Below are 13,083 nucleotides of genomic sequence, written 5' to 3' on the forward strand. Positions count from 1 at the left end.
TGCTGCTTCAGCACCCACCTGATCCTTGGAGATTCGCCTGGAAGGAGCATCGATGCCAAGCTCATCTAGCGGATAGACAATCTGCCGTCTTGGGCGCACAGGAACCATGCAATTAAGGGCAGATGTCAGAGAATGGGCATAGGCATTCTGTGAGAATGGTAGAAAACGGGTACAAAGTGAGCTCAGAGGACCCTTATCGTAATGCAATACAGCTGACTGAAATAGCAAGTACAGATTAAGGTAAAACATTAGTTAAAATGAAGGGGAAACGGCCTGATAAACAGGCACTTAGAGCAAGGGAATGAACGGTCTGCAGCGGCAGGCACTAATGAAGATAATTATGAGAGTAATTGCATTACCATCTCTGTGGGAATGGATGAAAAACAAGTGGTTGGATTTATGGGATTTTGCTGTACAAGGATTCTCCCCCCGAGGATATGTTCTCCTCAGTAATCATGAATCAGCTAGATTTGCCTGCATTAGAAATTCATCTCTCTAATACTGTTGGAAGCATTGCTGGCAGACCCCATTCCCCTGCTGCTGAGTTTTTTTTTTCTGTTAGGTTGTAATAATTGTATTTGCGCTTTATATCCGAATCTGACTCATGTTTGTACAAGGTAATTAGCAAAAGGAAGAAGCCTCTGTGCTTTGAGGAAATGCTTCATTACATCATCCCATGCTACAGCAGCCGCTGCACCTGGATACATGCTGGAAAGGACAGGAACTGACAATGAATTGCCAATTATCAGATGCTTTATCCCTGATTAAATACAAGGGAAAAAATATTCCGTACTTATAATGTAAATAGAACACACAAATTGAACAGCAATATGTGAACATTAGATATAACACATTAAATAAAGAGGATTATGAATAGTGTCTTTCACAGACAGGAAATACGGTGCTTTATGGATTTGCATTACATCTCACCTTTACATCTTCGTATGAAGGGTACACACGGTAGTAGAGAGAAGATCTGTGGGAGAGTCGAAGGGCCTCTTTGAAGAAGTGTTTTGCATAATGTTGAAAAATGGGGTTTAGAGCAAAGTGAAGAAGTTGTCCATGTTCTTCCATGGTGTGATGACTAAAGTAGATGAAATTCTCGATATTGTAGTGAGAGCGGATATAATCAATGTCCTAAAGAAACAGAGGACAATCTGTTAAAATGAGAGAATACCATTCCTTTTAGACTTCAATAAAAAATGCAGCATTAATACAATATCTCACATAAGCACAGTACTTACAAATCTTCAGTGGATGCAAATATTGCCAAATTGATATTGTACACAGATGCCATCTTACTCTATACACAAGATTTAAGTTATTATTGCACAGTACCATACTTATGTCATTACAGTTAAGTAAAAAAATATGGTTAAAAAAATAAATATTAAAGGCACATTACACCTCTCTAGTTTTCATTCGAGTTGAATTTGCTGGGATACCCCTATCACTTATAAACATTGTTCTTATAATTGGTGCTCGCAACCAGTCCATCCACTTTTTAAAGTAAACACTTTTTACTGACAACGAGTGATGAAGTTCCAAGTGAGGAAAGGGACGGGCTGAGACTGACCTCTCTGAATATTTCCGTTTGCCACTGTCTACTTTTCCCCATCATATCTATGTTTTTAATGTAAAGTAGGTTACATGTTTAAATTGCAGGACCAAAAGAATGTTATGAAAAAAACAATAAAATGTTTAATTATGCCATGCTTTGTGTCTTTTTTCCCTCCATAGTATCTCAGAATAAATAACCTGAAAAGAAATTGTAAAACCGTGAAACGGTGATTATTTCCTGAGACTATGATCGTACCACCAAAATCTCACACCGTGACATCCCTACAGTCAAGAAGGAGACTTGTGTAAAATAAATCCATCCATCCATGTGTTTTCTAACCACTTCAATCAATCAATATAGGGTTGCAGTGGAGCTGGAGCCTATCCCAGCAAGCAACGGGCACAAGGCAGGATACACTCAAGGATGGGACACCAGTACATTGCAGGGCACACACAAATACAAAACAGACACCCACACACTCATACCAGAGCCAATTTTTACATAAGCCAATTAACCTACCAGTATGACTTTAGACTGTAGGGGGAAAGTGAAGTACCTGGAGGAACCCAGAATATACAAGTACTAGCTTGATGAAGATAGCACCCCAGAGATTGAAGTACTGTAAGGCAGAAATCCTAAACACTGAGACCACCATGCTGCCCTTAATATAAACATCTGTGCTCTTAAAAATAAATCTACTATTACTAGATAAGGTATCAGCAGTATTACTTTAAAAACACAGATTGGACATGGATTTCAGTAAACTACCCGTGCCATGAGAAGTCTCATGTTTTTTCAGGTAAAAAACTTTGAATTTTAGGGTTTTTTTCTTGTTTGACACCTACAGTATATGTGGCCAGGAGACAATGACCAAGTTTGAAAAAGAACCCTAGGGATTAATTTAGAACAGCCAACCAAACAATCAGTTTGGCATTGGGCTATGTGGCTACCAGGAGTTAGTCCATAAATCTTGTCTGTTTAAAATTTTTGTCTGTTTTCTCACTTTCTCAGGGTGCTCCACAGGATTCTCTGATTACGTCATTCTTTAATCAGATATTCACTGTTACAAACTTGGGTTTTACAGCTTTCATTTCTGCACTTTGCAGGTTATCTTCTGATATGGATGCAACAGAGCTTTCTTAAGCTAAACTGTTAAATATTGATATATACCTTTTTAATTAATAAAGATAAGACTACTGTAATGCCTTAATTACTAGGATGGTTCCTAAAAGTACTAAATTAAAGTTACTGTATGTCCAGAAATCAGACTAACAAAAAGTGCTCTGTATAAGTACATTACTCCCATCCTCTGTAAATTGTAATTGCTCTCTGTGAAATTTATGAATAGTTTAGCTCTGGTTGTTTTAAGGATTTACTGTAGAGTATACTCTGAACATAACATTACCAGAACACTGCAAAATCCATGATACACTTTGGGATTGTCAACATTTTTTAACATAATTTAAAGACTCTTTTCACAGGTTTTTAATGCATAATTTAGTTTTACCTAGATTTTACTAGGTTCACTTGCTGTGTATTTTAGCTTTTGTTATGTGTATTACACATCTGTCATTGTACAATGATTTATGTTTCTGAAAATTACTTATTAATAAATGTATTGGCATTATTATCATCGTCAACATCTACAGGTGAAACGTCTCAGACTCTAATTTCAAACTTTTTGTCAAGGACCGATCTCAGAAAATCATCAAACACATTCTATCATATCACAATTCATTAAACTAAACAATTAGAATTTTCATAAACAACATTTTCATTGAAACAAGGTTTATCATATTTCATACTGCAATGTTTAATAACAGGTTTGAAAACAACATTACCTCCTCATTTCTTATTATTAGTATTCCCACAATCTGATCCAGGACTTCCGCCACAAATGCCTGTACTGGAGTTCCATCCTGTTAGTCAAATCATTATAAATCATTAGTGGACAACAGCAATAATAGCCAAACATATTATTCTGTGATAGCTTTAATATTTATTTTTTAAACATTTCAGAATGCACCAGAAGACAGCTGGTGCTAATTACATTTTCACCTCCCACTGTTTTATAATTTCATTTAAATGCCAAAATAGAAAAAAAAAACATGCATTAATGTGTCTTATTAATTCAACAGTAGCTAAATGACAAGGGGCTCAAATAATATTAGAAAAACAGGTATAAACCTAGAGCCTAACCTTGTAAGTGTATGGCCTAAAAACCATTTTAAGAAGTATAGTATCACTTACTGGATCTCGTCGAGCTTGACAATACATATCTAGATCCTCCAAAACAGCATCCTGCAGACTGAGCTTATTTACTAGGGACTCAACCCCAGTTTTGTCACTAGATCTGGCAAGTCTTACACAAAACTTTCTGTAACAAAAAACAGCAGCCAACATTACAAACCATCCACTGTTTGCTGTTTTCTTTACAATATATTCTGCGTTCATCACAAAGGAGCATTTTAAAGGCAGACTTTTCACTAACTGTCAAAAGTAAATTTATAGTTTTACTTAAGGTACCGGATTTGAAGTAGAGCATGTTCCAAAATGGAACAATAATAAAATAAGATGTGCATCTCAATTAAACTCAATTTAAAAAATAGATCATGAGCTAAAACTAGTATTAATAAAGAAAGGCTTCATATTTTATTAAATGTTCTTCAGTTTGAATTTTCTATGATCTATGTGATTACAGTATATTCACAAATTTTAATGTTAATATACTGTATATAAAATTCAGTCAAAAGATCTTTTATTTACATTGTTATTTACAATTCATATACATATTTACATTTAGATATCTGACAAATGAAGAATTACTTGAGAAGGCCGGAGCGATGGACGATGTATAGCTCCTGAGACAAGGTGCTGGTATGATAGGGAACAGCACGGACAAAGCTCTGCAGAAGAGGAAACTCTGGAGCCAGTTTGGGCACTGTTATAATGCAGAAAGCACGGTCCTGCAAATGATTAATGATAAGACTGTATCAACATTGTATATTTATTCTCAAAATGCAACTGTTTGGAATGCAGTGCAAAAAAAAACAGTAATGAAGAACTGAGAATCATCAAAGACATATTTAAGGCTTAAAATATGCATACTTTGACAATTCAGTTTCCATCATGAAACCTTTGCTGTATTAACAAAAGGAATAAAGTTACATATACTTCCATTTCACAGGTATACCTCAGTGTTTCAAAAAGGTCAATTATCTAAAGTGCTTTAGTTTTGGTTAAGAAAATGCTTTCTTAAAAATAAATCTACCATTACTAATTAAGGTACCATTATTATTATTTATACTATTACATAAGGTCAGCAATTTAACCAGTCACATTTTCAAATATAACTGTGGTACAGTTTATTATTTTACTCTATTCAAGGAGTATTTATAAATAGCTTCATTTACTGTACAAGATCAAGACACACTGAAATGAAACAAGAAAATATTAACTTTATTTTCCACTCCATTATGCTGTCAAGAGGACATTGGGTACTTGGGCTATAATCATAGTTACTTACAGGATAAAGTTTAAAAATGTAGGGTAAAAAGTCCACAGATCTGTAATAAAGAAAAAAGATTCTAAAATATGTTGGCACACCATGGGTTAGATCAGCATATGGAGGTTAACAGCAAGTTAGTCGGCCCACATATCCACAGCATTTTATATGCATTGGTTTATTAATCTTGACATGAAGAAAGCCATTTCTGCCTTTCATCTCCTCATACATTGTCAAGTTGAGCACTCTACTCATATATTACATGCTCATTCACAGCAGTACATAACTCGATTCCATATTTCTGGACAGCTGTGAGGTAAAGGACAATGAAAGGCCCTCAGCATGCAGCCACCTAACTGTCAGACTTTCCTCATCTTAAATGGAGCATTACAAATAAACACAGGAGATGCTCCAGTGTTTCAAGAATCTTTTTAAGGAATTTTGATATCAGTTGAGATCGAATATAGTGTTGCTACTTTTACTCATAATAACTGCCTACAGTTATTACAGTGTACAGTAAGTGAAGGACATGCTGGAATACAACAGTCGAACACAAGATACAAACTGAAAAAACGAAGAGAGGAAATGCATGCAGTTTAAACAGTACATTAAAATTAAATTACTGACACAATAGTGAAGCGAATAACATGTAAAATGAACTATATATTATCAGTACTCAAAGATGGTAAAATGTTTCACCTACTGTATTAGATTTTTAAACAGTTCTACGGTATGTCAATATAAGACATCTACAGTATGTGGCCGAAGGCTTACTTGCACAACATAATCCCTTTTTTATATAATATTAAAAAACAGAACAAATGGGGAAAAAAACACTATTTTTGCATGTAAACAGTTATACAAATGTTAATTATCACACTATTTTATTCAGAAATTCAAAAAAGGTGGCAAAGTTCTCTATGTTAATTGTGTGCACACTACACTACATTTCTAGTAATGATAATTAATTACAGTTAATTAGCATTCACAATCAAAAATTGGAATTAATTGCTTCATGCTGGCAAATTTAAAATGCAATTGATCAAAACCTTTACATGGCAAAGCATGTGAAAAAGTAAATACACCCCCTTAAGATTGTATGGTTTAACATATTTAGACACGGATGGCACAGTGGTGCAGTAATCAGTATTGCTGCCTTGCAACACTGAGACCCTTGGATTAATTCTGCACCTGGGATGCCACCTACATAGAGTTTGTATGTTCTCCCCATGTGCGTGTGGGTTTCCTCTGTGTACTCCGGTTTTCTCCCACAGTCCAAAGACATACTGGTAGGTTATCTAGCTTCTGGGAAAAACTGGCCCTGGTGGGAGGGTGTGCCTGTCTGTGTTTGTGCACCCTGCAATGGACTGGTGTCCCATCCAGGGTGTACCCTGCCTTGTGCCCATTGCTTGCCTAGGATAGGCTCTGGCTCCGCTCCATCCCTGAATTGTAAGAAGCAGCTTTTGATATGGAATGCTGCCAGATTTTAAAAAAATCAACAATGACAAAGTACAATTTTTTGTGTTATTTTTCAAATGAGCTTAGTTTTATCTACTATTAGGATTTGGTGAAGACTAGGGTGAAATATGTCTAAATACAGTATATTAAATCATAAAATCTTAAGGGAGTGTACTTTTTCACTACATTATATATATATATCTATCTTTTTACACCCAGTTACAGGTTTTCCAGAGGCTGTCAGCCAGTTTTTAAGTCTTATCTCTTACAACACTACCTTGTAACAGTGTTAGGTCCCAACAAGTAAGTGCTTTGTCCATGAGGTAAATGACCTTTTGCAAAAATACGTTTAATATTACTGGCAGGGTATACAAAAACAACACATCACATAGAGAAAATATAAAGAGCTAAGTATGAGTAAAAATGTAAACTTTCTTTAACTTACCTCATTTCGTATTTCTCGTCTATAACAAACAACTGAATACAAAAAGCATTCAGAGCTCCTTTGTAGACCACAGTTCTGACTTTCTCTGTATTCTCTGTTGATGAGTAATCTGAATTTAACTTTTCATTACTTGGAGCCAGAACAGCACACGGTTTGGTAGATTCTCTCTGAAATAAGTAAAGTGAAACTCATAAAGTAACAAGTGGGACTGTGGAACGGAAATAGTATTAAACATGATTGTTAAATTTAAACAAAAACAAAAGGTTCTGTTTTTCTCAGAGATATTCTATTTGATTTTAATCACTACTAGTCATATACGCTGTATATAAAACACACATTATAACTGCATTTGACTAATCAGATTTGACTTTTGGTATAGAGTACCTTAAACCTTTCACAGCATTATACAAAAACGTATCTTTTTCCAGACCCCAGATTAGTCATCTTAAAAAGTCTGAACTGTGCAGTGTACCTTTTTTATTTTTCTGCATGTGCTTTGTTTGACTTACAGTATTACTCCCAGGTAACATGTTCTCTCTCTCAACACCACTTCCTACTGTCTCCAATACAGCCCTACTGCTGTACATTCTGTACCCCTTTCCTCTTCTTAAAGAACCCATTCATTCTCCTTCTCTCTCCTCAGTGGTGGAATGAACTACACACAGAAATCTGAACCCTGACCAGCTTTGGGCACCTCCTCTAGACTTGCTTTTCTCCTCTTATGTGTGAGCTCTTTGCTTCAATATGTCCCTCAATAGCCCTTATTCTACTTTGGAAAAGTTTTGGTCAAATGTTTTTACTTATCAAACCGGCAATGTAACCTTCTACTTCCACTTACTCACTATAAAATATATACATAATTACAGTATAATGATGTACATCCAGAATGCCTGTATACTGTACTGTTTTAATTATTATATTCTTCATTTGTTTGTGTGGTACTTAGGCTGCTTATCAATTTTGTGTTGTCTTGTTGTTTTATGTCTGTTCTTCACCTTTTTTTACCAATAGGCTTGCTTCCTTGTAAGGATGTTTAATGTAATTTTTTTCTCTTATGAGTCACCTTAGATAAGGTGTCTGCTTAGCAAGGTAAAATAATAAGAAGAAGGAATGCAAGTGCTCTTTTACCTCTGAGACATCAGACACCACACTCTCTCTTCTAGAATCCCTGTCTGCACTGCTGAGATCCAAAATGTCAGCTTGTTTAGTATCAGTCGCGATCTGTTAATATATAATATACAAATTGAAGCAATTAACTATTGAAAAGTAAAACAACGACCTGAAGGCCTAAAGGAAATAAAATGCGACTCATATTATTTATGGAGTTTATTACAGAAGCTCTGCCACTATGTGTTATTTATCCTCCTCAGAATCCAACCTTTACACCCAGAATAATAATACCTTGAATAATGTTTGTATACATAGCTTTTGGTCCTGTTAAAGATAATAATGTTAAATTATTAATCTGCTGTTTTATTTTCTTTTGTGAACACCTCAAAGTGCATTACTAATAAGGAGAGGTCTCACTTCATTCACCACAGACGTACAGCCCCCACCTGGGTGACATGTGGCAGCCATTATATGCCAGCAGCTCCACTACACGGCAGAGAAGTGAGAAGCTGTTTTGCCAATTGAATTACGGAAGAACTTTAGGTAAGCAAGATTGTGCAAGCCCAGAGTGGAATTTAGCCAGGACACTGGGGTTGGACACTGCTATTCATATGAACAGTGCCATAGGATCTTTAATTAACAGGTTGTCAGCACCTTGGTTTAACATCTTATCTGAAAGACTGCACTTCCTCCAGCATAGTATCCTCAGTCGCCCTAAGTGATTTTGGAAATTGTGGTCCAGAGGAAAGTGTGCCACCTATTGGCTGGGATCACCACCAACAATTGCAGCAGTTTTTCCTTGGATTTTCCCAAGCCAGTACTGACCAGGCACAGATTTGCTTAGTTTCACAGACCTGATGATATCAGGCAAGAAAGTGCTCTTGCTGTGTTACAATTACTGTAAATAAGGCTTAAATAAATAACTCTCAAAAGGTCTTTTCTTGTTGATACATACTGTACGATGGTGAGTCAATGAAATTAATTCAACAAGTAACTAAAAGTTACTAAAATGGCTACAGACACTTTTTTCTGTATCACTTTTTGGTACAATCTCATTTAAATTATATACACTGGAACATCTTATTTTCAAAACTGTCTTAGACAGCTAAATGAATTTACTTAATTTGCATTCTGATGGCTACCTTCAAGCTTCATCATTAACATGTACCATCAAAGCAAGACTTCTGATTTAGAAACAGAATTCAGAATTTTTTTATCCAAAAAATAAGATCATGATCATTGGCCTGTGTGTTAAAATATGGTCATGATCACTTCACGTTGATGTTTGTCAAATTACAAATGGTAATGTTAAAACATTTTCGTGTTTTTTGGCTTGCATCTGGCTCATGGTGAACAGCAACTTAACAGTTGAGTTAAGCCCAGAGTTTTCTTAATTAAGCAGGTGATTTGTTTAGTTGACTAATAATCCTAATAAATTTACTAATAAATTCTAATTGTTGCATTCCCCTGTTCTACAATGTTTTTGTTGATTGGTAATTATGCTTAAATCGTTATTAAATACAGTACATCACAAAATAACACATGCATTTAAGCATTATCTATATTGTATTATCCTTCAGGATTTGCGAATCCGCTTTTGTTAAAATAAAGTAAATGAATTGTTAAAATTAGGGCATCAGTAAACATATTATTTGTCTTGTTGCATGATAAAACAAGCTTTAGTAATTAGATTTGAAAGACATGTACCACATACATAATACATTGTCAATGTATTATGGATTTTTACAAATATGTGATTTACTGTAGCATGCATGCAACGGACAATGCACATAGTGAGTCTACAATTGCATGGTCAAACAAGTGTAAAAAGGTTCAGCAAATAAATCTGTTTATAAATGTTTGTATAAAACAGACTCAGATATACCTGAGGTATATTAACAATCAGAGATAGGTTTACATACATAGACATTGAAAAGTTCCACTGTGTGTACCTTCAAATCAGGATCTTGCAGACAGATGGTGCTTGTGTCCTGTGATATCACAGATTCTGACCTATGAATAGGTTCAGATGGTTGATCGAGAATATCATCTGGGTGGGGTTTATGAAGTCCATGGTATGGTCCTAACTCAAAGCACTCATTCAGCAGTTTAACATTGATGTCACCACTTAAACTAATAAACCCCACTGCTTTGCCTTCACTCTGCAGAAACAAACAGAAACAGGGAATATGGCTTAAAAAAACAAAGTAGCTTATTATTGTTTAATGCATATTTCCCAAGTGTTTTCACTACAGATTTCAACAGAGTCACAACTGCTGTTTGTTGTTTTTGTTATGGCTAGTACCATTCATTTCTCCTTTCCCAATAAATAATCTGTTTCATTAGATCTGAATGTTAATCTCAGAATTAATTTAAGGAATTAACTGATTAGATTATTTTTCCAATATGAAGGGGTAACATTTGTAACTCCTTAACTGAAGAATTATTCTCATTTCTTCTTACTATTACGTCTTACTATTACTAGTAAGACTACTTCTTTGTTACTTTCCTAATATTAAGAGGTAGTAGAGGTACTCAGATATTTGTTTCGAATTTGTTCATTCTTAATTCTTAAACATGGATTTAATTGCTTCAGAACATCAAGATAAGATAAAGAAAGGAGCATTATGACTAAAATGTGCTTATCAAACATCCAGATCACATTGCCAAAGTCCTTATTGAAAGAACTAACAGTTGTGTAATAACGCACAGCAGTATCACAAGTAGTCAAAGTGTGCTGCCCTGGAAAACTACCGAAACTGTGATTTAATGTGGTTGCTGTCAAAATGTGTCACAAGCAATATACAGTATTCCTCCATACATATAAAAAGTAAGCGAATAAACAATGACAACAAACATGGATAAAATGCCAAAGAAATGTCTGTGGACAAAAACTGTTTTGGAGCTTAGAAAACTTATTTGTAGATATATACACTGCAAATGTTTAAAACGTCTTAGACAATCAAGAATAACAATGTGCTCTAGATACAGTATATTATGATCAACAGGTATATACTATAGAGGTTTCTGTTATTGTAACATTTTTTATAGTTATTAATACAATTGAGTTTGGGTGAGAACAAACCTGACCTGTCATTAGCAATTATTCTTCGTCTATCAGAATCTTCCACAAATTCACAACAAATCAAGATAAACAATCTATGAGCAGTCAATATAAAGTGCTGCAGTAACTAGTCCATGATATTTACCACTGAAATCTAGTTAACGTAGGCATTTCTCATCATTAAGATTACTTTGTCCTCATTACACTTCCACCCATTTTCTAACTACTGCATCCAATTCAGGGTCACAGGGCACAAGGCGCACACAGACACAACACAATCCAACACTCTCATACCTAAGACCGGCTTTCCCAGCAGCCAGTTCACCTACCGGTATGTCTTTGGACTGTGGGAGAAAACCGGAGCACTCGAAGGAAACCCAGGCAAACACAGGGAGAACATACAAGCTCCACACAGAGAGCATTCCAGGTCCAGAATTGAACCCAGGGCCTCAGAGCTGCGAGGCGGAAATAGCACTGCACATACGTGCCAACCTCTCTACACATCCTGAAGCTAAAAGGCTATTTTTTACTATAGAATATTTATTATTTATAATTAATGGCTGTTTTTAAACAAAAAAGAGCTACACTCGCAGAATTGTGTTTCTCCACAAAAAGAACACCTGAATGAAATAGGAAGTAAAATGCAAAATATCTAAGACTTAGCAATGCAATGTAATATCCATGCAATCCACCTGAGTTAAATGTTAATCGGATGTTTTAAGTAATATAACAAAATGAGGGAAATTGAGAATTTTGTTGCCAAAATCCACTGGAGTGAAACATGTCAAACTCATGTTGTGTCTTGGGAAATAGCTGCATGGACTGGTAAATGTAAGCTTCTGTGCAATTCATTTCAGTCCACCTTTGATGGCATGCCAAAACATTAAAAAATAGATAATTTTTAAAGTTATATCTGGATACAATTTGGTCAGTGTGCATAAAGGGCTTTATCTACCATATGAGGAATCAAAGCTTTCAAGCCTTAGTTACAGAAGAAGAAGTAGGACCGGTTTGTTGACCACAAACCTGTAGAGATTTCAGTAATGTAATTATTAAATTTTAAATTACAAACATTTACAAAAATTACTTTTTGCACTGAAGTCTATCTATTATTAACTGTCACACACAGGAATGAAGAAGCAGAGGAAGAAAGGACCAACTGATGAGGTAAGGTGTCTTCAGGTTTCAGGATGTGAACACATTAAACAGATACTTTCAACAGTCTTCTCACAAACTAACCAGGTTTTAAGATACAAGTGACCCCCTGGAGAATTTTCACCAAATATTTCTTTAATTATATCATCTCATCCTACAGTTTGTTTCCTCTGTGCATTGACTCCCACAGTACACAGCAGTAGCTCTTGTTAGTTGGAGTTACTGGGTCTGCATTCATTAGTACTTAATTGTTTGATTTGTTTTAGACTGGATTTGTTGACATCCTTTTAAGACAACAAACCTCACAAACTGCAGCATGGTTGTCTTCATCCTGGGCCTCTATAAGCTCTGCAAGGAAATAATCTCCATAGGTGCTACCAAGCTTGTCAGTCTGCTGTGCAAATATAGGAATAAGATCATCATGATCTTCTACCCTAAAAAACAAAATGAAAAATGTTTTATGGTATATTTAAAAGCATACATCCTATCATATGATATGTTTTTCATACTGTACCATTTGTAGGGTAACTAGTCTACTATGCTTAAATGATAAAATTAAAAAAATCATCCATCCTGGGACTATATTCCAGAAATTCACGAAGGTTAGGATTAAAAGTTAGATTGCACTCTTCCAATATGCAATTTTATGCTGCAGTTAGATCCTTCAGTGCCTTATATGGAGCAGAAGAACTTTAAAACTCCAAATAAAAGTGCAATTTACATAGAGTTTAACTCTGGACATACTGCAGAATTTTGGATAGCTTAGAAGACAGCTCCAGTAAGTA

At 35.2% G+C, this 13,083-nt stretch overlaps 1 protein-coding gene across 1 annotated transcript in view; it reads right to left on the bottom strand.

The window, feature by feature from the left end:
- The window catches only part of cfap61 (cilia and flagella associated protein 61), a 61,091-nt gene that overhangs the window by 40,764 nt on the left and 7,244 nt on the right, over positions 1-13,083 (bottom strand). The window contains exons 6-15 of the mRNA XM_088940631.1: positions 12,600-12,732; positions 10,032-10,241; positions 8,098-8,190; positions 6,970-7,136; positions 5,088-5,127; positions 4,388-4,527; positions 3,812-3,938; positions 3,403-3,480; positions 931-1,137; positions 19-147 (exon numbers count right to left, since the gene is read on the bottom strand). Of these exons, the coding sequence (XP_088796757.1) occupies positions 19-147; positions 931-1,137; positions 3,403-3,480; positions 3,812-3,938; positions 4,388-4,527; positions 5,088-5,127; positions 6,970-7,136; positions 8,098-8,190; positions 10,032-10,241; positions 12,600-12,732 (1,324 nt within the window). The remainder of the gene's footprint in view (positions 1-18; positions 148-930; positions 1,138-3,402; positions 3,481-3,811; positions 3,939-4,387; positions 4,528-5,087; positions 5,128-6,969; positions 7,137-8,097; positions 8,191-10,031; positions 10,242-12,599; positions 12,733-13,083) is intronic.

The sequence above is a fragment of the Atractosteus spatula genome, chromosome 2, assembly GCF_055471065.1.
Source record: "Atractosteus spatula isolate fAtrSpa1 chromosome 2, fAtrSpa1.hap1, whole genome shotgun sequence".
Classification (NCBI taxonomy): Eukaryota; Metazoa; Chordata; class Actinopteri; order Semionotiformes; family Lepisosteidae; genus Atractosteus; species Atractosteus spatula.